At 40.0% G+C, this 27,697-nt stretch overlaps 2 protein-coding genes and 1 long non-coding RNA gene across 5 annotated transcripts in view; 2 read left to right on the top strand and 1 right to left on the bottom strand.

Annotated features, from left to right (window-relative positions):
* Window positions 1–4,542, top strand: part of zdhhc12b (zinc finger DHHC-type palmitoyltransferase 12b) — a 10,687-nt gene extending 6,145 nt beyond the window's left edge. Inside the window, exons 4-5 of one of the 2 annotated variants that reach the window (XM_050052424.1) lie at window positions 690–859; window positions 960–4,542. In XM_050052424.1, the coding sequence (XP_049908381.1) occupies window positions 690–859; window positions 960–1,275 (486 nt within the window). In that variant the 3' untranslated portion in view covers window positions 1,276–4,542. The remainder of the gene's footprint in view (window positions 1–689; window positions 860–959) is intronic. The other variant, XM_050052425.1, reaches the window with a different exon arrangement.
* Window positions 1–27,697, top strand: part of LOC126395185 (uncharacterized) — a 523,086-nt gene that overhangs the window by 298,617 nt on the left and 196,772 nt on the right. The window lies entirely within an intron of this gene.
* The window catches only part of pkn3 (protein kinase N3), a 39,135-nt gene continuing 16,011 nt past the window's right edge, over window positions 4,574–27,697 (bottom strand). The window contains exons 7-22 of one of the 2 annotated variants that reach the window (XM_050052396.1): window positions 27,233–27,394; window positions 25,689–25,798; window positions 22,610–22,753; window positions 22,377–22,452; window positions 18,475–18,634; window positions 15,871–15,955; window positions 15,524–15,585; window positions 15,161–15,230; window positions 14,810–14,901; window positions 9,813–9,989; window positions 9,660–9,722; window positions 9,478–9,554; window positions 9,133–9,275; window positions 7,630–7,737; window positions 7,434–7,514; window positions 4,574–4,777 (exon numbers count right to left, since the gene is read on the bottom strand). In XM_050052396.1, the coding sequence (XP_049908353.1) occupies window positions 4,577–4,777; window positions 7,434–7,514; window positions 7,630–7,737; window positions 9,133–9,275; window positions 9,478–9,554; window positions 9,660–9,722; window positions 9,813–9,989; window positions 14,810–14,901; window positions 15,161–15,230; window positions 15,524–15,585; window positions 15,871–15,955; window positions 18,475–18,634; window positions 22,377–22,452; window positions 22,610–22,753; window positions 25,689–25,798; window positions 27,233–27,394 (1,811 nt within the window). In that variant the 3' untranslated portion in view covers window positions 4,574–4,576. Of the gene's footprint in view, window positions 4,778–7,395; window positions 7,515–7,629; window positions 7,738–9,132; window positions 9,276–9,477; window positions 9,555–9,659; window positions 9,723–9,812; window positions 9,990–14,809; window positions 14,902–15,160; window positions 15,231–15,523; window positions 15,586–15,870; window positions 15,956–18,474; window positions 18,635–22,376; window positions 22,453–22,609; window positions 22,754–25,688; window positions 25,799–27,232; window positions 27,395–27,697 lie in introns of both variants that reach the window. The other variant, XM_050052397.1, reaches the window with a different exon arrangement.

Genomic DNA, 27,697 nt, shown 5'->3' on the forward strand with positions numbered 1-27,697 from the left:
TTTGTGAAGCTACACATGAATTGTCACTGACTAATTAGTTCAGTGAGATAGAAATTGATTCTTAGTCTGACAGGTTGTGAGTTCAAGCCTCAGCTGATGCAAAAGGCAGACTGTGTTGCTAAATTCCTAAATGTCTTCCAATTCTTCTGCTTGTTGCTCAGAATTGCCTAAAAATGCCCGGACCCGACCCATCGCTGCGCTGTGGAGAGCGCAGACCTCCGGCAAGCAGCTCGGATTTCCCGCCTTTTTATTATTTTATCCACTTCGCTTCAACCGATCACCACCAAAATTATCATCCGTTCCTTGTCCCATTATCAACCTTTCCTGAAAATTAAAATCCGTCCAGAACTTTTCGAGTTATTTTGCAGACAAACAGACAAATGCCGGCGAAAACATAATCTCCTTGGCGGAGGTAATAACTTATTTAATAAGACAGTACTGGGAGGGAAAGCATGTATCATAATCCCAAACATTTTCATTGGGACATTGTGTGTATGGTTCATTCAAGGTCTACAGCCTCCGAAACCTCATTACAACTTATTTTTCCAGGCTGAAGAGCAACAGCAGCAATTTTTTTCACATGCATTCTTTCACACAGAACACTGGTCAGGGCTGGTGTAGGGTATAATCAAGCCTGGCGCATAACCAGTGTTAAAACAACAGGGTTAATCTTGATGCTTTTCACTCAGCAGCAGCCAATGAGATCAAAGCACTGCCAGACATGTCAGCACTGTGTCCGCCGTTACGACCATCACTGCCCCTGGATTGAGAACTGTGTTGGTGAGAGGAACCACCGCTGGTTCGTGCTTTACCTTGCTGTCCAGCTGCTGGTGCTGCTGTGGGGGCTGCACATTGCCTGGTGAGTACAACACTGTCACCATCAATCATGCCACTCAGCTGGTAGATTTATGCTGCAGTTGTGAAGCCTCAACAGACTGCTTATGTCTTTGTTTCATCAGGACGGGTTTCAGTTTTGCGCCCACCTGGCAGCTGTGGCTGCGCACCAATGGGATGCTGCTGGCCGTGGCCGTGCTGGTGGCTCTGCTCTCGCTGATCGTGCTGCTCCTGCTCGGCTCCCACCTCTACCTGGTTTCACTCAACACCACCACCTGGGAGTTCATGTCACGCCACCGCATCTCCTACCTAAAACACTGCGGTGCTGATGAAAACCCCTTCGACCGAGGCACCTTCCACAACCTGTGGGGTTTCTTCTGTGTATGGGACACAGTGGTGTGGGAACAGGTGTACTTCAGGGAGGGCAGCGACCAAGTCTAGGACATTAATACACATTGAGAGGGGTTTCGCTCATTAACAACCTCTCTGGATTTTAGGATCAGACACTTGACCACAAAGTTGGGAGATAAACTATCTATGTGTGCAGTTTACCTTTATATAGACACTTGTTATTTTTCCATAACTCTGCAACATTACCTTTTCTTACATCTCTCCTGCAGTGTTGCTGTTGCCCACAGTTCCTGTTTTTTCCCTCCTCTTCTCAAGTGGTTGTCAACAGAGTAAAAATTGTCTTGTGTACCCACAGAATGATGTACCTGCTCCGAGTTACCATCTCTGTGTGGACAAAAGTTTACCAGCACTACAGTCCTTACTCTAACAATTGTTTACAACTATTCAAGTATGTAATACCATTCCCCTTAAACAGACACTTTGCTGTTTGATTTTAAAAGACTAGTTCAGCCAAAAACAATATAAATTGTACTCAAATCCCCAGACTTTCTGTGGCTCCAGAAAAGGTTTCTTTTGAATGGCGTTAAGGAGAGCGAAGCACCGAAAAATTGAAGTGTATCAGTGCAAACAGACTTTGACGAAGGCCAAACAAATGGCAGTGAAGAAGGTTATAAAATGTCCGGAAAACCTATGCTGTTTGATCAGCCTCTTTTGAGCCCTGTTGGTACTGACATGCTTTTCTGGGGGGCACCCTGCTGACCTTTATGCCCTTCAATAGAACACTTTTGCTGAAACCAGTGGCATCTCCCGACATGTGGGGCACTTACTTATGTAGGGGGGTTACGCTATTGGAATAATGAGTGTGGGAGACATATTGTATCTACTTTAACTACTAACATTATCTTAGAGTTTCCTTACATTCCTTTGTCTAAAATTTTAATTTAAAGGATGAGTAGACCTACCAGTCACAACACAATAGTGTGTCACCAGACAAATGTAATGTTTAAGTTTTCATAAGTACCATACATATCATTCTTTAAGTCCTCAGAGAGAAAGTGTACCTCCAAAAGCAGGCTACATACGAAAGAAAACAATGCACATTAAGAAATACAAGCCCTATTTAAACCATCTAAAGCACGTAGTCTAAAGTGCCTGTTGCAAGTGCACGTAGAGCGTATCCAGCTCCACTGTTGCTAGTTAAACAGGGCTGTATTTAGTCTCAGTTAATTAGGTCTGTTTTGGGGATAACATGAATTCAACCAGGCAGAGTGTCTCCCATTCCCTTTAAAATCAGGTGGCCCTGCACCTGTTGCAGTGTTATTTATATGGTGGATTTTGCAGATTGGAGAAGTGAGCAGTTTTCTGCTGAGAGTAATGCAGTGAGAGCAGTACTGTCACTGCAGCAAATATATAAAAGAAAACAAAAACTGTAAAACTGTGTCAGTACTGGCAATGCTGCTTTGTGCTGGGTGTAAGAAGGGGCCCAAATCACATTGTAAAGTACCAACGAAAATAAATTAGCCTAAGGTTCCACCTCTGAGTGGGCAGATAGGGTTGCCACCCCCTGGACCCGCCCCTATCTGGAACGATAGACAGCTGAGGGAGGTGCGTACTATATTCAGTTTATATTGTTTTTGGGTGAACTATTCTTTTAAGGTTCCAAGTAAAGCTAGTGATGAAGCCCTGCTGACTGAAGCTTGGTCTTTGTTTATGCACATACATCCCACTCAACTCCTGCTCCTGTGCTGTGTCCTCTACTGAATTATTTACGTGAGCAGTAATAACATAATAACATGTTTGCTTCTGGTCTTACCATGACACATGGTAAACCTGACTAATGGACTGTTAAATTGACTCTGAAGTTTACTTTTAATACATGTCAAATATTAAACATTTGATTAAAAATACTTGTTTTAGGTGCATGTGTAGAGAATCCACATGTATGGTTGGTATGGTTTCTCTGTTCACTCACTGGAATCAGATCCTGAGGAACAAGTCGGGGAATTCTTTTTAAAAATGGTACATATGTTGTTTTTAGTGTAGAAAGTTTACTTCTGTCTCCTATGTGATAAATTGCTGTAATTGCTGAGTCGTATTTATTCTGCAGAGGTTTTACAGGGTCCACCTACTTCAGCAGCTTTTGTCTTTTAAAAACAAAGCTGTTTCTGAAGTGAGAGAATGACAAATTACATTTTTTCATCATTTTTTGCAAACCTCAGTTGATTTTAATATGAAAGTAGTAAAAACTGTGTTGTATTGTTTCTAGCATTTAATCCAACTATGATGTACAAGATGCTTTGACTTTCAATGGACAGCATTTCAAGCTATTTTATACTGTATATAATTTTTAAACAATTTTGAACCAGAAAATGTCTTTAGATTTTTGTATGACTATTTTAGTTCAGTAAGTGGAAGAATACTGTGGAACAGTAGCTAAGAGTAAGTAGAGAGCTGAGAGTGCAATACATCGTCTGGTATTTCCATTTAAACATGTCCTTGTGCAATAGTAACCTTGTAAGACAGCAATAAATGTGGTGTTGAGTTCAATGCACAGCAGTAGTATTGGACAAAAGTCGGACTGAGTCATTATCAGGGAGAGCTCTGGTTTATATGAATTAATGTTGTGTACTTCTGAATAATATGCAACACTGTCATGCAACATTTTTTACTACTTTGAAATGACTATACAACAATAAATAAATGTTTCATGAAGAGTTTCCTGGTCATTTAAAGTCCAGCAGATATAAATTTATTCATTAATATTTACCTTCATGCAGGTTACACTTAACATATAGGCTGGTTTGTTTCATATAAGCATAATCTTCATGAGAGTATTACTTAAAAATCGGCATATTGACTGATAAATCTCTATAAACTATTTGGCTATTTTCAGTATATAATATCCCAACAACATAAGAGGTTACAACAGATGGATGTATAATGGTTGCACTAAATAGCAGACTGTACATTCATTCTTTGGCCTTCAGTTTTCTTCATTAAGAGCACAAATATTTACAGTTCAGATTCAGAGGGCAGTGCTGATATTTGACATTACTGAGCAATGTCCATTTGTAAAAATATTGCACTGGTGATATAGTTCATTTAGTGTAAACAATAAATGTTCAGCCTTTTGATCCTACAGCTTGATGACAGAAACAGTCGGCATGGAACATTTCAAAATCAATTTGGCATAAACAAACAAAGAAAACAAAGTAAAAACTAAAATACCCTGCATGCCTCATAATGAGTCAGTTCTCCAGCAGAATGAGCCTGGCTGCAGCCTGCAGACTTTGTGGTGTGTTGCAGTGAACAGGCAACATGGATGATGTGACACCGGGAAATATGGAACTGTGTGGACATGAAAAAGGCAGGACTGTAGTTTCTGGTCTGGTCAGCTCATGTAAGAGAAGTCAAAATCGGCAAAGATTTCTTGTTGCTCGGCAGTGAGGGCGCAGGGCGTTCGTGGGAGGGTGAGGACTGGCTTGAGGCGAGTGAACTCCTCATCAAAGTTACTGACGTCCTTCAGTGCTTTGATGACCGGTAGGAAGGGAGGCTTTATCTTTTTGGCCAGGAGAGCGCCCCAGTCCATTCCCTGTCAACAGACAAAGGGTTAATGAAAAGCATGAATAACAAACAAACTCAAACTTACAAAAAACTGACATTCAATCTGCAGTCTGTGCTGTGGAAGAGCTACCTTGTTGCTCACATTGGTTTACAATAAAAATATATTTGACTTGTTTGAAATGTTTAATCTTTTCCACAGCAGCCAACATTTTATCTGCTTTCAACTCTACTGTTTATACACAAACTGCCTCAACTGCTTTCAGTGCTTACACGTAAGCTGTCACTTAAAGAAGCTGATCTCTCACTCTTCATCGCAAACAATTCAACTGCTTCTGGCACTTACACATCACTGACAGTTCCACAGCTTTAATTTCTGACATTTAATCTGATTAAACACAGTTTAGCTCATACATGATTTTCCTTATCTCAGCCAACACACTCACTGACATCCTCCTTCAGTTTATACACTTGAAGAGGCAGGAATTTCTTTCAAGACTTTCACTTAGACAAACATTTCCAGCTTAATTGAGTTGAAAACAGGTAATAAATCGTAATTTTTATTTTTTTTGCAATACTCAGCATATCACATCTGTAAATGTGCTAGGAAAGGTAGTATCAGCATGGTCACTACCTGGAGCTCGCATAAATGGAGCCTGAGTTTGGTTGAAGGTGGCAGTGCTGTTTGGGCTGAGAAAGCCATGTGTAAGTAAGGTAAAGGAGGTTGTTGGGTTGGTGCGGGGAGCAGTGAGAGCTGGCATTAGGGGAGTGTCTCTGGGATGCCACAGATCACTGTCTAGCCTCCTGGAGGTGTCGTGGGACCAACTAGATGTCTAGCCTCCTGGAGGTGTCGTGGGACCAACTAGACGAAACACTGGTGAAAGGAGGTTCCTACCATATGACCCCAAAGACATGTTAGTTATCACTGCTCACTGGTCTGTATAGTTAAGCCTTGCCATAATAGCTTATCATAGGGCTTAGGAGGTTATTCACTGAGCGCTGAGCCTTTATCTAGAGCACAAATTTCTTGTGTTTATTTGAACAACACATTTAAAATCGCAATAATATTGTATCATGAAGCCTCTGGTGATTCCCATCCCTACTCTTTTCAGTGTTTGAACTTCAACTTTACTCAGCGCTTACACTTAAATTGGCACGTCACAATCTTTCAATGCTTACATTTGAACTGAATCCTTTTCACTTTCATTTTAACTGCAATTCAGTATCTGAATTGGTGACCTTTGACCTTTTGATACAAAATGTCATCACTTCATCATTTTATCTGATAGACATTTGTGTGAAATTGTCTGCATTATTAGCATATGCATTCTTGAATTATGGCCAAAAAAACATGTTTTGTGAGGTTACAGTGACCTCAACCTTTGACCACCAAATTCTAATCAGTATTTTAATCATTACATCAGTGCGTCCAAGTAGATGTTTGTGCCAATTTTGAGGAAATTCCCTCAAGATGTTCTTTAAGTCCAGTTCAGACCAAGGTTTGTGATGAGATGAAACCGCTTTAGAACGGTGCAGAGAAAAGTTGGCCGGTGTGAGCTTGACTCAAGCCGGCGGCTGGTTCATCACTCTCCACAACAGTTATTTTTTCTAATGTTGTCAGCAGTACACCTCACCAACACAGCGTAAGTGTGAGGGGTGCCCACAGTGTTTCCAGAATTTGCTTCTTTTTTGGGTCAAATTTCTTTGTTCTTAAAATTGTGAAAATTTTCAAGAAATTGAAATCTCTTCATCTCGGGAGGGCAACCAGAGCTCTGAGAATTAGAAAATATGAAGTAAAGAACTAAATTAAAGAGCTCTCTATTGAAGTTAAAGTACAGTTGTTTGTAGGGGAGGGGAAAAAAATTGGTGCAGCATGGTATCACAATATTTTTGTGTGGCAATATCGTATTGTCAGACAGTGCAAGGTATTGATTTTTTTTATCATATAAATTATTAATATAACAAATTCAATTTAATCTTTAGGTAGCCTAGTAGAATAATATAATCAATTGCTTTAACATTTTGCTGCTGCAAAAAAATGACTGAAGTGAGATGAACAGACTGAAAACTTTATGTTATTAGATAAAACTTATGTTGACAAAGTTTTCCTCTGGGGACATAATTTACAGTTGAAAAAAGGTAATAAAACGCAATATATCGCATGGTGGTGCAGCACTGTCGCTTCACAGCAGGAGGGTTCCTGGTTCAAATCCCAGGGTGGGGAAGCCCTTCTGAGTGGAGTCTGCCTGTTCTCCCGCTGTCAGTGCGGGTTTTCTCTGGGTACTCCGGCTTCCTCCCACAGTCCAAAGACATGCAGGTTAGGTTAATTAGTGACTCTAAATTGCCTGTAGGTGTGAATGTGACCATGAATGATCATTTGTCTCTATGTGTCAGCACTGTGATAGTCTGTCCAGGGTGTATCCCGCCTCTTGCCCAATGTCCAGCCCCCTTGCGACCCCTAACAGGATAAGTGGTGATGGAAAATGAATGAATACCGCTGTTTATTTTATCACAATACTCAGCATATTGCAGCATTTTAAAAATTGCAATAATCGTGTATCGTGGATCCTCTGCTGATTCCCACCCCTTGTTGTTTGTCTAAAGAGCAATCAGTCAGAGACTTGTAATGTTTTATAGTTAAGAGGTTACAGTGTAAGGTGGTCAGCAGTGTCTGGCTGGATAAGGACCTGAAAGAACTTGTGTCTTTTGATCTCTGCAGCATCTTCCTCTCCTCCTCCAAGTCTCATCTCAGGATTTTTCTGCAGCAGCTAAAACACAGTGAGAATGAAGGGGAGTCAGTACACAGGGGAGCAGGACACCCGTATAAAAGATCATGAGAAAACTCCTGTGGAAGACTTGAGATCCATTTGATAGGAGGCCAACCTTTTGAATGAGTGACACAGACTCAGGAGAAAGGAAGCGAGGGTAGCGCACTTCATCATTGACGATGCTGTCAAACACCTCTTCCTCATCATCACCTGGGAATGGAGACTGAAAGAGAACAGAGGGCAACACAAACTTAATGCTCCTCTCATAGATTCTGCTCCTTCTGTGGTTGTATTACAGTACAGCTAAATCACCTGAGTTACTGCGTGTCTGCATTTGAGCTGAACACTGGATCAATATTTGAAAGGTGTGTACAGATATGCAGGGAGGACCAGCTTTGTTGTACTCCATGCATATTAAAGGACTGGTTCACAGTTTTTTAAGTCAGTCTTAAAACAATAATCACATGCACACATATACAATGAGATTACTGTATTTGTTCTTTTTGTCTGCACTGACCCCAAAAAGATCCCCTTCCCCCTTAAAACCCACTGTACAGTACCTGCTCAGCACTTAACAGCTGAGAGACATAATTAGACTAGCTGGTGAACATAGTGGAGCATTTAGCAGCTAAAGAGACAGATATTTTCATCAGGAGTTCATGGAAACCATGAAAACATGTTTTTTGCGCCCTCTAATTCATTGTTTTCAATGTAGACACGTGGCAGGCATGCTCAAACACCAGAGCTACGCCGTTCTAGCGTGCACACATTCCCGAGTGCCTATTTTTCAGGGCGCAGTGGCAATGCTCTGAGATAAAAAGAGTTCAAACAGAGCTAATGAGGTTTCACAAGCCTGGTTTAGCATAGCAACGTAACAGTAGGCTATGATACAGTGCTGCTTATGGCCACTTAGCAACTTAAGATGCAACCTGCCCCTGCGCCCTCGAAAGTTGGAATAGAGTAGGCACAAAAGTAACACCCAGCGCCCAACCCCGTGTTTACCAGGCAGCTATTGCAGCATGTGTGAGCCCCCCCCACTCATCAGGTGGACACAAACACAACTCCAATGAGGGGAACTGCCCATTGGTCCGACAGCCCATTGGTTCGACATCCCATTGTTCTGACCACATTAAACCCATTGTTCCGAAGTCCGTTCCGAAATCATCATGATGGCCTGTGGTTAAGGTCTGGTTAGGTTTAGGCACAAAAACCACTTGGTTAGGGTCAGGAAAAGATCATGGTGTGGGTTAAAATGAAAAAGAAAGTGACAAACACATAAGCCGTTCGCCTGCTCCACCTCAAGCCTTTCCCAGCTGACCCAGAGCCGGTCGCGGCACACCATACGCCCGCCGCGAGCCGTTCAGCACCGCGGACAGTTGGACTAATGGGATGTCGAACCAATGACATGGGCCCCCAATGAGTGCTTATGTTACACTGGACCTGCTGAATGTGTAAATATGTATCTGTTTGCTAACAAGTCCACCATATCAACTTAAAAGGTGTCATATGTTTGTATTCAATTAATTAAATGGACACAAACTAATTGCTCCCCTGAATATCTGCTTGCTTTGCATTTGCTTTGTTCGGTTTAGCAACTAGCGGGCATGTTTATACTGACCTCCCCCAGCAGCATCTCATAGAGGAGGACCCCAAACCCCCACCAGTCCACACTGCGGGTGTAGTTGTTGTCTGTCAGCACCTCTGGGGCCAGAAACTCTGGTGTGCCACAGAATGTTGAGGTGCGATCCCCGTGACCCATACCTACACAAACCAAAGCCTTGCTTAGATATCTGAGCCTCCACACACAAAATCCTGTCATGAGATGAACACTGCTGTACCAAGTGTGATATGGATATTCCTGTAGACTTATTGCTATGTACTATAGGCAAAACATTTACATCACACATAAGAGTCTGGCTTTTACTGGACCTTAAAAAATGACAAGAAATTCTAATTTTCTTACCTTCTTTGCACAAGCCGAAGTCCGCTATCCTCACATAACCATCTGCATCCATTAGCAGATTATCCAGCTTCAGGTCCCTGACAGACAGACAGACAGACACAAACCAAATAATGCAACATGCTCCCAACATGCAGCAAGGTATGATGTAATACTGCTCTGGGAGCAGCTTGAGAAGGACCCACCTGTAAACTATTTTGTTTTGGTGTAGAAACTCCAGACCAAGCAGCACACATGATGAATAAAACCTTTAAACAGAGAGAAAGTGATGGAAATATCATCATCCTGTATTTTTGCTGCCATGTCAGTGAACTTTACAGACAGAGGTGTGTGCTAACCAGGCCTGTTTCTCAGTGAAGATGCTGGTGTGAATGTGTGTCATGAGGTCTCCTCCGGGAGAGTAGGCCATCACAAAACACACATGGTCTGAAGTCTGGAAGCAGCCGTACAGGTTCACCAAGAAAGGATGCTGTGAGGTGTTGATCACTTCAAAGATCCTCTTTTCACACATGAGGCTGAACACAAACACACACGTTTGTAGAGATTAACATATGTGACTCAAAAGCATTTTTAAACATGCGTTATCCTACCAAACATAAATGCTGTATTATACACTTTTTATTCAGTATATCTGTAATCATTAATTTATGACAAAACGTGTTCACTTGTTTATAGCTGTGACAATTAGTCGATTATTCGATTCGTCAATCAACAGAAAATTAACTGCCAAGCTAAACATTTGCAGGTTGCATGCGTCTTAAATGTGAGAATACGATGCTTTTCTTTCTCACACGTGATAATAAAAACAACACCTTTGGATTTTTTCACTTTTGGGTGAATAAAATGTACCATCTGAAGAAGTCACTTTGGGCTCTGGGAAATTACACAGGGCATGTTTTACTGTTTGACATTTTATTTACAAAACAATTTATTGAAAAAAAATAGGATAACTGTCTAGCGGTTCAATGCCTCTGTGAAGCAGTCGAGCTGCACACACAGCTTACATCCATGTCCAATATATCCAAAATATGGTCTTGTCACAGTTCTCAAGAATGAGTGATACATGCACATACTCTGCATAATCATCCAGTCCACATCTATCCATCCAGTATTTATTTTTTGCACTATTTGTAAGATTTACAACTTGACTTGTACACATATACAAGTCACATTTTTTTTTGTCATTTTTTTTGCATACCTATGTACGTAACAGTCCTATCTATTCTTTACATTTACTTGATTTGCTTTGTTGTCCTTGTTCTTTGATATTATGTCAGTTTCTGTGTAAATACAGTGAGAGCAATGAAAAACTAGAATTGCCACCCTGTGGTTGTATGCCTCCTTGAACCTGTCAAGTCGCAGGTACAGTTATGAGTACCTGCGACAAAATTAATGTTATTTCCAAGTTTGAAGAAATTCACTTAAAACGTTTGAGGTATTGTGTTTATGAGAATGGGACGGACGGACGGACGGACGGACAATCTGAAAACATTATCCTGCCATGGCTATTGCCAGCGTGGAGGCATAATAATAGGTTGAATAATCGATAATGAAAATAATTGTTAGTTGTCGCCCTTCAATTGTTAGAGCTGGTTATTAACGAAAATGCTTTGTAACAATTAGTCCATCAAGTACAAGACAGCCATTTGTTGCAGTTAAGTTTTAGGTCATGGGAATAACATTGCAGAGATCTGGAACATGCTTGTTATAGTAAATCCATCATAGCAAACAGTTTAAAAACCTTTTGTTTAAAAAAAGTTACATTATCATGGTTTGGAGATGCACTATCTCACAGTTAATGCTGGTAAACAAACTGAAAAATTAAGCAATACTGATACTGGGGGTCATGTTGGTGTGATGTGAGGTAAAATCTTTCCCCGGGTACTTTTAGAGCTGTCCCCTGAAAAAACCAACACCCAGTTATCACCCGGACACAAGAGAAGCTGAGTTCAACATGATGAGGACTAACTGGGAACCTTTATAAAGTTACAGATAAAAGACAGAAGGCTGATGTTTTGCCTCTAGTGTGGATCACTTCCAACAATATTGGATCTTAAACTTCCCATAATGCAACTGGATAGCATCATTAGATCCTTCCTGCCTGGTAAATGGTGAAATCTTTCAAACACCCAGTGTTAATTTTGACAGCTATTTTAGTTTAGAGTTTTAGTCACATTGTAGTCATTTTTATCCTTCATAGTTTTAGTCTAGTTTTCGTCAACAAAAATTCATGACATTTTAGTCAACTTTTAGTCATTATGTATATATATTATCTTTAAACTAATACAGTTAAGCTAATTCATGTACCAGAAATTAGAATCAAGGTGACAGGTTGTATAAAAATTTCATTTAGATATTTTTTTCTACAACTACAAATAATTTCTGCACACTTACAAACTGTCATTTCTCCAGCAGTTTTTGACAGGTTTAAGGGGTGATTTAGGAGCACACACTTACTGATCATCATTTGAGAAGTTTAGCATCTCTCTATTAATGCTCTCAAAAACTTTGACACCACAAATAACTAATCTGAGACCACTGGGATTTGTACCCAGGTTCACTGGAAACTCTGATTTATCCATCTCACTGTTAAGAAGCAGAAAAAGAACTTCATTAAAACCTTAATTCTTTCTTATTAATCTGCAACATGTTGGTCTGGAGATTTAAACTTGTGTCCTCTCATAGAGTTGGTGATTAAAACCAAACATTCATCTCTGTCAGAGAAATCTGATCTGAGTTCAGACTGTTTACTTACAGCACAGCTGTAACTGAGCCTCCTACCTGCCTGTTAACAAGCACCAAACCATAAACCTTCCCAAGACAGTGTGAATCTGAGTGGAGTCCTGCGGGGATCAGCTATGAAGTCTGGTGGCCAGTGGCTGCTTGCTCTGCTGACATTCAGCAGCTAACAAGCAGAGCTGTTACCAGCCATTGCTGTTACTAACAAACTCCACAAATCCATTCAACACTTCCACCATCCACAATCAGACACACACAGCTGATTATTTACTGGTGAATTACAGCTCACAACTTGCACCAACAGCTGACACTGCTCCTGTCTGAGTGTTTTTGCTGGCTGGTGAAACATCCTGGTGCCAACTATTTACTGGAGTTCATCAGCCTGTCGCTAACGCAGCATTTGAACATAGTTACAAGCATGGCCTTTCTTAGCTTTCAGTGTCCCATGGTCCACCACCACTAACATTTTCATAACATCTCATCTACGAAAATGAGACATAGATTTTGTCTCACTTTTAATCATCGAGATCTATGTTTAGCTTGTCATCATAGTTTTTGTCTTGGAAAAAAGGTTGTTGATGAAGAATTTTCCTAATAGTTTTCGCCAAAGAAATTAACACTGCAAACACCATGCAAGTTTTAACATAGGCTTTTAGCTATTAATGTGGAGTTTCCAGGCCCAAGATGAGAAAAAAAAACTGTCGGCTAATTCCATATGAATCAAGGCCTATGGAACTAGACTGAAAGAAGCAGAGGCTCAAATTGATGAGATGGAGACAATTAACATGGCTATGAAAGACGCCTTAATTAAATCAATGAAAAAAATTCCGCATCTATGGAGTACCCGGGGATAAAGAAGGATATTGTGATTTCGCGGAGCAACTTTTGAAAACTGAACTTGCACTCATGGACACCAACCTACAGATCCAGTGGGCCCATAGAGCTCTGGTTTGTAAAGCAGATCAGAATGCACCACCCAGATCCATAGTGGTAAATGTCCTGGAGTTTAATATCAAAATGGTGTTGAAAAAGGCCTGAGGAAAGAACATAATGATCATAGGGCAGCGTCTCTCATTTGACCATGACTACGCAATGGAGGTTGTCCAGAAACACAAGGCGTACACGGGAGTAAAGAGGGCCCTGAAGGAAAAAGGTGTCTGCTTCCAGACTCCGTTGGACAAGATGCACATTCACTGGGACTCAGGAACACGCACATACGATAGTGCACAAGATGCCACCCAGGTGCTGAGGAGGAGAGGATACACCATGGAGACACTGTGAAGCAGTGCAGAGGATCTGGACTCCGAGATGGAGCTCCTTCTTCACGGGTCGACATGGCAGAGCACCACGGAGAGGAGAAAGGACAGGAACGAGACTGAGCATCGAGTAAGGGAAAGATTACAAGAGTTTGAGCAGATCCCACCTAAGTAGTTTTTACTTTGTCATGGTATGCGGACTCTGTTAGCCCCTTTGCAGTACCAGCGTTGTTAATCTAAATGACAATTTCTGACGTGTTTGTGGTGTTAATCTTAAATTAATATAAATGGTCCAAATTATTTCAGTCATTTCCTTGTATATCTTCATATTCATATGACAAGAGTAAGAGGATGAGACAACGCTGTGTGTCCAATTTTGACTTTGAAGGTCACTTAATTATTTTTATTTCTTTTTTTGTTTATTTTCTAATTCAAATAAGGTCCGAGTAGTGGGGAAGCAGGAGCAGGAACACTGGCTAGAAATTGTCCAAGAAATTTTAGTGATGAAAAGTTGACATACGTTTTGAGAGTCAAAGAGAATACATTTAAAAAGAACTCGAAAAATAGAACATCTATATGAGACAAGACACCAACTAAAAGAATCCCTAACTTGAAGACACTTATTTGGTGTTTGTACTGCATTGTATTATTTTTGGGTCAATGTGTTTGTACCGTTGACAAGAATTAGACAAACAAGGTCACAGTTACCTTGACCTTTGACCTATGACTACCAAAAACTAATCAGTTTATCATTGAGTCCAAGTGGGCATTTGTATCAAATTTGAAGAAACTCCCTCGAGGTGTTCTTGAGATATCGTGTTCACAATTATGAGACAAAAGTACCTACGGATGTACGGACAACCCGAAAATATAATGCCTCCAGTCATGGCTATTGCTGGCTCAAATAAAGCATCCTTCTATTACTGATTTCATAGTAACTAAGACGTTCAGAATTTCCCTCAAGCTGTTCTTGAGATATTGCATTCATACAAAATGAGATGTATAAAAGGACACAGCAGCCTTGATCTTTGACCCTTGACCACCAAAATCTAATCAGTTCATCCTCAAGTCCATGTCAGCATTTGTGCCAAATTTGATTAAAGTGCTCTTGAGATATTGTATTCATAAGGATGAGTTAACAGAGCCAGGTGACAGCCAGCTTCATGTTAGGATTACTGATGTTAGGCTCAGTGAAGCCAGACTAAGTTGAACTTACTTTGTGATACAGACCCCTGGCGCAAGCACATACTTACATGCTATCCATTAGGAGCATAGCGGAGTGGAAAGAAGCATTGACACTATGATGACATTTTAAGTGAGCTAGTTGAGGGATCGCTTACCTATCAACTTCGTCACGTGTCACAATGTCTCCTTTCTTCAGGGCTTTGATGGCGTACAGCTTGCCTGACTTCTTATACTCTGCTAGCAGCACCTTTGATCAGTCACAAGGTAGAGGAGAAACGTATAATGCATATTTATATCTTCTCTTTAAAAAATTATTGTAAGTGAGAGACAGGAGCTGAGGGAAGACATGCAAAAATGACACACTTGGACTGGGTAAGATGGGATTGCATAGTCAATCTCCAACTCACTAGGACACCTCTTAACCTTCATTTTTCACTAACCAAGTACTCGGGTACTCCCTGCTCCTGATATTTTTTCAGGTAGAACAAGTTAGTGTACATGCGTACCTTACCAAAGTGACCTCTCCCCAGGACTGAAATGCAGTTGAAATCTCCCATCTGTAGTCCTTCGTCTCTGCTGCATGAGAGAACAAAAGTGCACTAACTTTTTTGCAAATGAAGACTTCCTTACCATTTTCAAAGTTTTCTAATTATTTACTGCTGGCAGTTTTTCTAATTATCATCTTCTCTGATGGGACTCCTGCCTGTTATTCCAAACTGGGGGCGCACTGACCACCATCTATAGAGGTAATGCACTGACCATAGATATGTACCTCATACAGCCCCACTTCAAAAACCCCAAACTATCTCTTTAACAATAATTACAAACAACAATACAAACTTTCCACATTCCTGCTCAGTATGACTTACTGTGGGGGTGGATGAACCGAGGGCTGTCGTTTGGGCTTTGGGCTCTTATTCTCAGCAGGACCCTGGTTTTATCAGACAATAGAAATAAACTGACACATCAACTGAAACACTCAAACAAGAAAAAATGGAAAATTAATTTTAAAAACAGTTGCTTTTGGAGAGCAACAGAAACAAAAATTATGGAACAAAACCACTGCTCTAGATTATGACCTAAGTTTTAATATAAACAAAGTAAACTGATTGACTGACTCTGCCATTAACCCTTTGTTTTACTGGTATTAATCTCTGTATAACTATTCTTGCTGTTAAAGCATTAGTCATTGAGACAGGCCACTGGACTTACTTACCAGTGGAGAGTCTTTAGTGTTCTTTCTCGTGCGATGTGGAGATCTGCTAGGTTGTTCTTCCGCAAGGTTTAGATTCACAGGTTCTCTGAAAAACCAAGGGTAAAAGCTTTAACAATGCCACTACTGCTGTTTAAGCACTGTCTTATGGCTGTGCTGATGTTAGTATTGTTGGCTACTTTCAGTGATGCATCTTGCTTTTTCTTAATTACTTTGAGCTGCAGGTCTATAACACTCAAACTCAAGTTACTGTCTCAAAACCACTTACACACTGCCACATTATAAAACACAGGTCTGCCTACTTGTGTCTTTATGAAGAAACCCCCCAAACACACACTAGGACAAACAAGCAAACAAAAAAGGTTTACTAGTCAAGAATTAGTTTTTTTTAATATATATTAGTTCTCAAGTAGTATTACATGTACATACTCTACATAATCATCCAGTCCATGTATATCCACTCTGTCTTTATTTCTTTGCACTATTTATAAGATTTTCAACTTATAAGAACACTTGACTTGTACACATATACAAGTCATATTTTTAGTATACATTTAGTACGTACCAATGTACATATCAATCCTGTGTATTCTTTATGTTTATTTGTTTTGCTTTGTTGTCCTCTTTTGCTATTATGTCAGTTTCTGTGTAAATACATTGAGAGCAATGAACAACTAGAATTACCACCTCGGGGTTGTATGCCTTCTTGAACCTGTCAAGTTGCAGGTACAGTTTACATCCATGTCTGTGAAAACATTGATGCTTCGTGCATTACAGTAATCCAGCCTACTGGAGTCTAACTGGGACACGAAGCATCTAACTTTTGATCTATTTCTGAGGTGATAAAAGGCAGTCTTAGAAATATTAGAGATGTGATTCTGGAAGTTAAGATCAGCGTCTAAAATCACAACCAAATTTTTGATATGTCCACATGGTTTTACATACAGGGGAGTTAACAAAGAATTGGATTTCATTCCTCAAAGCCTTTGGTCCTATGTACAGAATCTGTTTGTCATGATTAAGCTGCAAAAAAAATCTTTACTATCTAAGTCTAAAAAGTTGCATTGTGTAACTTGCAATATATAATTTATTTGCGACGTTTTGGTACTAGACCTTCATCAGGTTTTTTGCCTGATGAAGATACATATGTTGACTGTAAACAACTTTTTCAAGAATTTTCCCCCAAAATGGAAGGTTTGTCTGTAATTCTCAAAAACAAGTGGATCAAAATTATTCTTTTTAACAGTGATGTTACAATAGTATGTTTGAGACATGAGGGGAGTATACCAGAATGTAGGGAGCCATTAACAATCCTAAGAACCAAAGTCTAATCATTTTATCCTTGAGTCCAATTTAGATGTTTGTGCCAAATTCGAAGAAATTCCCTCCAGGAGTTCTTGAGACATCGCGTTTATAATACAACGGACAAAGTCACAGTGACCTTGACCTTTGACCTATGAAAACCTAATGAGTTCATTGTTGAGTCCGAATGGACGTTTGTGCCAAGTTTGAGGAAATTCCCTCAAAATGTTCTTGAGATATCACATTCACAAGAATGAGATAGATGCAATGTCACAGTGACCTTGATTTTCGACCTTTGACCACCAAAATCTAACCAATTCATCCTTGAGTCTGGGAGAATGTTTCTGCCAAATTTGAAAAAAATTCAAGGCATTCTTGAGATATAATATTCATGAGAAATGAGACAGATGAGGTCACAACAACCTTGACCTTTGACCTATGACCCCCAAAATCTAATCGGTTCTTCCTTGAGTTTAAGTGGACATTTGTGCCAAATTTGAAGAAATTCCCTCAAGGCATTCTCGAGATATTGTGTTCATGAGAATGGGACGGACGGACAGACAACCCCAAAACATAATGCCTCCAGCCACAGCTATCACCAGCGCGGAGGTATCAAAACTAAGCCAAATTCTTTATATGTGTTAACGTGCTTGACCATCAAAGCTCAACTGATTCTGATTATTGTGGACTATTTTCAGTGGCAAATGAATGCACATTTGCTGCTGTACTGGGTATTTGGGGCAGCAGGACAATGTGTGTGTGGGATTGAGTCAAAATAAACAGTGTGTGTGTTCATGGTAATGAAGGAACATGTCACCCAGTGACACAGTGTGACTCACTGATGTGTTTTTAATAGTTTTTGGACAACAGTGGAGCTCAGTGACACAGAGGAAGAAGATGTATCAGGCTTTGACACACACATAATACTTGTTAGTAGATACTTTTATTGGTCGTTTGGCTCTGCATATGGGATTTGTTGACAATAAGAAAAATAAAAAATATTTATGCTGTTATGCTTCAATAATGTTCATTTTTATAACCTATTTTATATTCTTATTATACAACCACTGTGTCTTAGTTCTCTTAACTCTGAATGCAGGTCAGTGATAATGTTGCTATCAGCCCTCCACTGAACTCACATTCTCTCTAGTCTCAGATATCATGAGTGGGTGGAAAAACAGCCTCAAGTCACCGTTGGAAAGCTGAGCAGAGAAGTTAATAGCTCACTTTCGTAACAGCGCTTTCATAGATGTGACAAAGAGATGTTTCTGGGTCAAAGTGTGTACAGACACCACAGATCCTTACCGTGCCGGAGAAGTGGTGGATGATGGGGAGCCATTGTAAGGGCCTGCTAATGGAGGGCTCATGGGCTCCAGGGAGCTGCAGGGAGGCAGGATGCTCATCATCAAACGACCCCAAGTGGCAAAGTTCATGTTCATCTGGGCAGCACGCATGAAGTCCTTCCCTGTAAGGAGAAATGGAGACAATATGTAACTGAAACACTTTAAGCTACTTTTGAAATAAACTGGTGTCAGATTCACCTTTTTTTTTAGTTTAGTTTAGTTTTAGTTTTAGTTTTAGTTTTAGTTTAGTTTTAGTTTTAGTTTTCTTTATCAGGATTTTTCAGTTTATCATACAAGACATTAACCTAAGATGTACAGAAATGTAAAAAGAAATGAAAAACAAACAAAGAAACATGCTTCATAGAGTATTTAAGTACATATAAGACGGACCACCAGTAGAGGTATAACTTCATAGTTTCAGGCGAGGTAGACTATTCAAATAGTTCATTAATGAATCCCAAGTTTTTCTTAATGGAGCCATATCTGATTTTTTTTTAGCTTGATGGTAATGGTAAATGGACCTGCATTTGTATAGCACCTTTCTAGTCATCTAGTGAATAGTCAAAGCACTTTTTACACTACGAGTCACGTTCACCCATTCACACACAGATTCATACACTGGTGACCGAGGCTACCATACAAGGTGCCACCTGCTACTCAGTTTTTTAACACACTCACACACCGATGGAACAGCCATCGGGAGCAATTTGGGGTTCAGTATCTTGCTCAAGGATACTTCGACATGCAGCCTGGAGGAGCCTGGGATCGAACCGACGACCCGCTCTACCTCTGAGCCACAGCCGCCTGTCTGCATCATATCTTTGATCCATTGGCTGTGTGATAAAAGGTTACAGCCTTCCATTTAAATAGAATTGAGCGTTTAGCTAATAGGGAGGAAAAGGCAATGACCTTCTGTAAGTGAGCAGGGATATTAGAATTATCTGGAATTGTGAACATACCAAAAATAGCAATTGTAGGAGAAGGCATAATATTATAACCATAAGTCTTGAAAATGGTTTCAAACTAGAATGACTACCCCGTGGTTGTATGTCTCTGTGCACCAGTCAAGCTTCTCTTACAGTTTACATCTGTGTCTATGAAAAACATGGATGCCTCACACCCATCTCCCCCATGACAGCAGAGAAGATCTATACAATCAGCACAGTTTCAAGGTGGACACCCAAGATTAGGGTCATCTAATTCCCTCATGGCATTCTTAGATATCACATTCACAACAATGAGACAGATGAGGTCACACAGACTTTGACCTTTGTCCACCAAAATGTAATCAGTTCATTGTTAAGTCCAAGTAAACATTTGTGCTAAAGCTGAACAAATTCCCTTGGGGTGTTCTCTAGATATTGTGTTCATAGGGATGGGATGGATGGATGGATGGATGGACAAAGCAAAAACATAATTCCTCCGGTCACGGCTATCACTGACGCAGAGGCATAGTAAGCATAACCAGAAAGGGACAAGTATTATGCAAGACAAAAACATATGGTAGATGACCACTGGGGTCTGTTTACACCTGTCACATATTCAGGTTGTGTTTGGGAATAATCTCAGAGGTTTGGCTTTAGAAAAGGGTGGCCAATGCAACACTTTAATCTGTATTAAAGCATGTCTTGAGCATCGAGAAGACAAATAAACCCACAAAGAACCATGTCACATTCCTCATCTAAGCAGGATCTCTAGATCATTTTCCCACTGTTGTCGAACATGAGATATAGAGGTATTATATCTATTCATAATCTGAGCAGAAATAATTAAAACCCCACCCTTATAGAGTTGGGCGATCTTGTCCATATCCTATCGTCCTATCGCCATCTAGTGAAATCGCCGATGAACGATGTCATCGCCCGGGGGTGGGGGGGGTCATTACACGTTGCTGCTGAAACATTCACTTATAGCCTCTCTTTGGCGTTTGAGCAGCTTTATAAAACTCTTGAACATATAATGGCTCCTTAATTAGCAAGTTGACTTTACATAGACGGCATATCTTTTCAATTTCTCCTGACATTGTGTTGTTCGGTTCGATGAAAGCTGAAGTGTTTGGGGCTACATTATCTGCTCAGATTCAACCAAATGCTTCAAAACTCATTGGACGATGCTTCACAGTGCAGATGGACATTGACCTGAAGCATACTGCGAAAGCAACCAAAGACATTTTTAAGGCAAAGAAGTGGAATGTTCTGCAATGGCCAAGTCATATCATCTGACCTGAATCCAACTGAGCATGCGTTTCTCTTGCTGAAGCCAAAACTGAGGGCAAAACACCCAAAACACAAGCAGGAAGTGCAGACGGCTGCAGTAAAGGGCTGGCAGAGCATCACCAGGGAAGAAACCCAGCATCTGATGATGCCTATGTGTCCAACACTTCAGGCAGTCATTGACTGTAAAGGATTTGCAACCAAGTATTAAAACTGACTGTTTAATTGATGATTATGTTAGTTTGTCCAAATACTTATGAGCCCTTAAAGTTGGGGGACTGTGTGAAGAAATGGTTGTAATTCCTACACGGTTCATACTACATTTTTGAAAAAAGCCTTAAATGAAAGCTGAGAGTCTGCACTTTAAGCAGGTATTCATTGTTTCATTTAAAACCCATTGTGGTGGTGTACAGAGCCAAAATGACGACAACTGTATCACTGTCCAAATAATTATGGACCTGACTGTAAGTAGCTCAACTAGGCCATCTAATTGGCCTTCTGTCCTTGTCCCAGTATACAAACATGGGAGGGGAATCGATTTATTGACCGAAGTATATCCGACTTTGCTACAATAGGTGGTGATATGCCTCCTTTCAGCTTGTTAGTATTGGACCTTTTTCCGGTTGGTCTATTACGTCACAGACCAAACAATCGCCATTCCATGTTTTTCTCCCATCCATGTATTTTAAAATATTTACCTCTTTCAGCTGCCATAGCATGAACTGTGTCTCCTCGTCTGTCCAAAAATGCACGACTCTGGATGTAGATTTTGCAATGTTATTACCGGTTTCTTCTTCTGTTACACATTTAATGCTATGGGACTTCCAGGTCAAAGCCTGGGCCAGAAACTGTGGAGCATGTGTAGAGTGCCTTGGCCAGTTTGGGTCCGAGGAGTAATTTGATTCCCAATCACATTATCTGGGTGTGTTAGTCTGACTTTGATAAGACAGACCACCTAGGTCTTTTAGTCTTTTCATAAACCCTCTCCTAATGCGAGCTGATTTATTATTTCAAATAAAGGAGGACATTTTCTGTTTGAATGCCTTTAGAAATTATTGGTGTGTAAGTGGTGGTAATAGGTGTCGCTTAAAACAAATAAGAATTTTGTTACAATAGTGATCTTTACAGAGTTTGTTCTCCAAATAAGAGATAAAGGTAAATATACCATGGTTTATTATGTGTTTTTGCACTTTTCTAAAAGAGAAATGAAATTTTCTTTGAATAAACTGCGTGGGATTTAGTGATATTTTCCACCAAGTATGTTAATGAGTGAGTTGAACATAACCTTTTGATGTTTTAATTACAATCTCAGGCTTGCAATTAATGAAATGTGAAATTTATTCATGGTCATTTAAAAACGTAAAAATATAAGCAACCACATTAATATTAAAAATGATGCTTCTGGGAAATTTGGATGTGTACGCTGATCATCCAAGTTATAATTTATGTGTAATTTTTATTATTTTATTTTATTTAGTGTTTTAAATGTGTGGCTTAGAGCCATGTTATTTATTGTAAAACTGATTTTAGTATGATGCCACTGTTCACCTGGACAAAACTTCTAGAACAAGCACAAATAATAATACAATCTACATTAAGAAATAAATAACATCTGAAGAAATAACTGACCAAATACAGTATTTATAAATACCTTTTGCTTTAGGGAATATTCTCCTCTGCCTCTGGAGTTTGGAGCGCCGCTCAATAACAGGATTGATAAATGTCACCTGAAAATAAACAGAGGAGCTGATTGTGATTCGTGGATACAGTGGGACTGATGTAGCATTGGTATTAGTGGCCGTGTCATCGGAAAATAAATATTTACTGCTGGGCATGATTTCAGTCACAACACATTCATTCATTCATAGGTATGAAATGAAGAACCTCGATGAAGAGGATGCCCTGAGGTTCCAGCTGGAGACACATGCCATGTCGATGGTTATCCAGGAAATCCTCCAGCCGCAGGAACTTCACCCCACTTAAGGCTCGCCAGTCTCTCCAGAACACGGCAATTTCAAGCTCCCTGGACTAGATCAGCAAACACATTACAACAGTTAATAAGTTTTTATGATCTTATTTTCAGAAGACTGGATTATTACCAGAATCACTTCATCTCACGATAAAACAAGGAATCTCTGTATGTATGTATGTATGTATGTATGTATGTATAGATGTCCTTCATATATCTCAGGAACCATTCATCCAGTCTACTTCACACTTGGCAGGTATAGTCATTAGGGCTCAGGGGCATGCACTGGCGAAATTGGTGTGATTTGGAAGTGCGACAGGTTCAATATTAATAAACTTTGAATAAACAAGCCAACAGCCCTCTGTGGCTCTGTGCAGTGGTGGGGGCCAGGCTTTAGGGCTCTGCAGAGATTTGAGCCAAAGGTACTCTACTGAACATGTCTTCACAACAGATAAAGAAAGGGAGACCTGGGCTGTATATGTAACAAACTCAAATGTTTCAAGCTCAGTGTCAAGTGTGAAGTTGTTTGGATAAGTGGTCCTCAAGAAATTTACAAGCTAACCATAGTAACTCTCTCTTGCCTGCGTGTACATGGCAAAAGAGGAGAGGGAGGGAGAGATGCTGATGCTGAAAAATACATTTTATATACATTCTAAATTCAGTTTGGGTCCCGCAGAGACACCCATTTTCTGTTTTGGATCTCGCGCTGTAACACTTTGGGAACCCCTGCTCTATGGCACCAGTTTGTAATGCAGGCTTTCTGTGAGACATCCAAACTTAGAGATTTTATCAGACTTCACGAAGCTCCTCCAGAGCTGCAGAATAAATTATAAAACTGTTTTTACAGGCTGTGCAGTACTCCCTATAATTAGTGAACTGACCTGTATGTGTAAAATCAGTGACTTCCCCTTTAAAAAGTTTAAGGCTCAATGTTAAACAGAGAGAATTAGAGCCGGGATGCTAAACCTGAGTCTTACACAGGGATGCTGGGTGTGTATGAGTAAAACCAGATTAGAGCAAATGTCAAAGGATTAGCAGAGGGATTACATGAGTGGAGTAGGAGGCTGACGGAGTATCAAAGACATACTTGGCCATTATGACTCACTGAGGGACAAGATGTCAAGGCTCTGTGTGATGGTTCTTGGGCTGTTAACAGATGTTCACCATTAGGGGAGATTGAGATGACATTTTGCAATAAACTATTTAGTCAAGAGGGTGAGCAACACTGTAATGGTGGAATGAAGAGGGAGGCGGCAAGACAAGAAAGTCACAACAACTATAGTACTTCCAACATCAGCACATTTAAATGTGGAAGAACACAGCTGTTCTATAGTTAGGTAGATAACCTGAAAATTTTTCTTGCTGCAAATACAATACTGCTAATATTTCAGCAAAACCCCATTTGTATATCAATTACTAATTGTGTGTTATGTTGAATTGTTGCATACAACTGGATGAATGAGACTTAGATTATACTGCACTAGTAGTGTAAGAGTTTGTAAACAAATGTTTGAAACAGTTTCGGTTTCGAGTTAAAGCTGAAGTACTCCGGATATTACACACACGCACGCACGCACGCACGCATGCACGCACACACACAACAAATGTTTATAACATAAGAAAAGGAATGGAATTTAGGGAGCTTTGCTATTTTTTCCTTCTGTTTGTGTCTCTTGTCTTTTCTTACTGCCGCTTTTCTGTTTAAAAGACAGGACTGCTCACTGGACTTGCAGATGTGCTCAGCTTGTCAGTCCTGACAGGTTTTGCACATGAACAAGCTGCTGGATCATATCGTCTTGTCACAAGATCAAATAGACATGACATTAGGCAACAGTAACATACATGTTGCCCAACAATCATAATCGTATACGTGTATATGACAAAAATAACAAAGAAATAACAAATTACTCAAATATTTTATGTAATTATCTAATTGAATATTTTTTTATATATATATTTAATTTATTCACGTTTTTTTCTAGTCCATGTAGAAGAAGCATAAAATGTTGTTATAGATTAGACAATTTTCCAAAAAAAGACAAAGAAAAGATAAGAAAAGAGAAAAGAAAAGAGAGGAAAAGAAAATAAAAGAGAGGAAAAGAAAAGAAAAGAAAAGTCTTTATTTACACCCCTGCTGGGCGTCCTACCAGTTGGACAGGCATGGCACACCTCTAACCGAAGCTTTCAGGAGGCATCCTGATCAGATGCCCGACGAACTCAATTGACCCCTTTCGACACGAGGGAGCAGCGGCTCTATTCTGAGATCCCTCTGGATGTCTGAGCTCCTCACACTATCTCTAAGGCTGAGCCCAGCCAACCCACTGAGGAAATTCATTTCGGCCGCTTGTATCCATAATCTCACTCTTTCAGTCACTACCCAGAGCTCATGATAAAAAGAAATATTGAGGGTTCCCACACATTTTCTTGGACAAAATTTCAAGACTTTTCTATGACTTTTAAAGGACCCATAATACATTTTTTTCTTGCCCTGCTTGCCCAACATTTTTCAAACACACTAGATTTAAACGCTCTTTAAACATAATTTTAGCTAGCTGGCACACATAAAGGGAGAGACAGAACGAGGGGAGAAAATGAAGAAACTTACATGATGGTAAACAAAACTTTTTCACACACTGATGCATATTAGAGCATACATTACATCAACATCTACAGAAAATATAATATCCATAACTTTTCCAGGCCTGGAAAATTTGATTGTAAAGTTCCATGACTTTTCCAAGTTTTTCATAATGTGGAAACCCTGAATATCTAAAAAAAAACCCATTTATCTGCCAAAGACTTTGTATCATTTGAAAAACGGCTCTTTCAAAATTAATATATTGTAACACTGCTATATCACAGTCAAGGGACAGTAATTCAGTAATTTTAACGTTTATTTTAATAGCACATTAGTGGAGAAACCATTTGAAAAATGCAGTTCTGGCTCAGCTGTAATGTGAGCTGCTAGTTGGACTTGAAGTGAAAGTCACTGACCCGGTCCAGTTCGATGCTGAAGCTCTGCCCCCAGGCTTCTTTGCCCAGCTGTCTCCAGTGTGTGCGCCCCACTATCCTGTTGTCCACTTTCAGCACAGCACTTATTTCCACTGAGACACAAACACAAAGACACAAACTGATACAGGCTCTGACAATGAGACCAATAAAAGGTAGAATAGGATGTGTGTGGATATTTGAGAAAGAGAAAAATACAATGTTAGCTGCCATAACAACACAGCATTGGAATATTCAAAACACAAACTCCTCCAATAAGAAATAATATTCTTTTCAGGCTGTCAAATGTCTTAAATGTTTAAGGGTACTACCTTCTCTGGAGGTGGGCTTGGGGGCTTTTGCAAATTCAGTTGATTTCCCTCACTTAAGTCCTCTAAACCGTTTACTCTGACTTTTTGTGCATCATGACTACAAGTTGCTTTAATTTGAACATAGGCGTGATCATTGTCTGTGTGTCTGGTATCGGAAATTTTTAATAATCAGTCTCAGACTTGATACCACTCAATGCAGTGTTGGCATACAGATATTAAAGTATTTGACAAGAATGGACATCTCCCACCCTCCCACCACCACCCCCAGGACTTGCAAGCAAACAATCCCGATACAGCAGCTGACATTAAGGATGACGGGGCACTGCATGATCTTTATAACCACATCCTGTACTTCATGAGACTATATGCCTTTGTTCAATGTATGTAGCAAATTGAATAACATAAGATATTCAGTGCAAAGAACCAAGCATCCACTAGAGCTTTATGGGGCTGTATGTAGAGAATGTTCTGCAGACACTTCTCTTCTTCATGTTTTTGGAGTGTTTGCTGAGGTGTAACTGCAACGTTGTAATAATGAGTTTCTACAATTGGATATGGGGGAAGGGATGACATGCAGCAAAGGGCCAGGGGCTGGAAATAAACCCATGGCCGCTGCGGCAAGGACAATGCTTTCGTACAGTGAAAGCCTGCTCTAACAGCTGAGCTACTGTGCATCCTAGGCCACATGTCTAATTCAAGAAATTCTTTATTATTATTTTGTTAGATTTGTAGAAGGCACAAGGACCAATTTCAATACAATGTATTACTATTATAAGTAGTTTTATTTAGCGAATGCAAATTTCTCAAGCCAAGCTGTAGCCTCTTGATCTATATTGTGGAGGGAGACTAGACCTCCTTTTAGTCTTTGGAGAGGGCAGACTTCAATAATATGCTCCATGGTTTGCTCCTCTCCACAAGCACACATTGGGCTCAAGCTGCTCTCCCATCTGTGAAGGCTGGCCAAGCAGGGACCTTGACCAGTCATAACTGTAAGTTATAAGTAGTAGTAGTAGTAGTAGAAGTTAATATAAATGTATATAAATTAAGTTTTGACAGACTGAAGAAGCACACAGATTCAGATTCCATCAATAGGAACAAACACGTACCATGAATAAGCCAACAAGCAGACTAATTACAATGTAAACATAGCAGCATGCTTTACACAAAGGAAAGTAAAATGGCCAAACAAAAAAATTGTTAGCTGGGGTGTTGACTTACAGGACAGCTCATCAGCCTTGGTAGTCTTGCCATTGGTGCTGCGTCCTGATAGGCCGGCTCTCACCTTCAAAGACTTTCCATCTGAGTCACTGGTCACACGACCACGGCCCGGAACAGACTCTAAAAGGTCTTGGCAGCCCATCAAACATACCTCCAACCGACCTAATGATTGAATACAGCCTTGAGAATCTGTTCAAGCTTTATGGAAAACAATCATTTGCTTGAGGAAGAAAATGTGAATGTACTAGAAATCACAAAACGATGAGGTCAGATGACAAGTTATTCAGTGGTGGAAGAGGTACTCAGATCTCTTACATAAGTAAAAGTACCAGTACAACAATGTAAGAACACTCTGTTACGAGTAGAAGTACTTCATTCAAAATCCTACTTAAGTAATAGTACAAAAGTATTATCAGCAAAATGTTTTTAAAGTATCAAAAGTAAAAGTACTTGTTCTGTAGAAAA

Source organism: Epinephelus moara, chromosome 9, assembly GCF_006386435.1.
Source record: "Epinephelus moara isolate mb chromosome 9, YSFRI_EMoa_1.0, whole genome shotgun sequence".
Lineage (NCBI taxonomy): Eukaryota > Metazoa > Chordata > Actinopteri > Perciformes > Serranidae > Epinephelus > Epinephelus moara.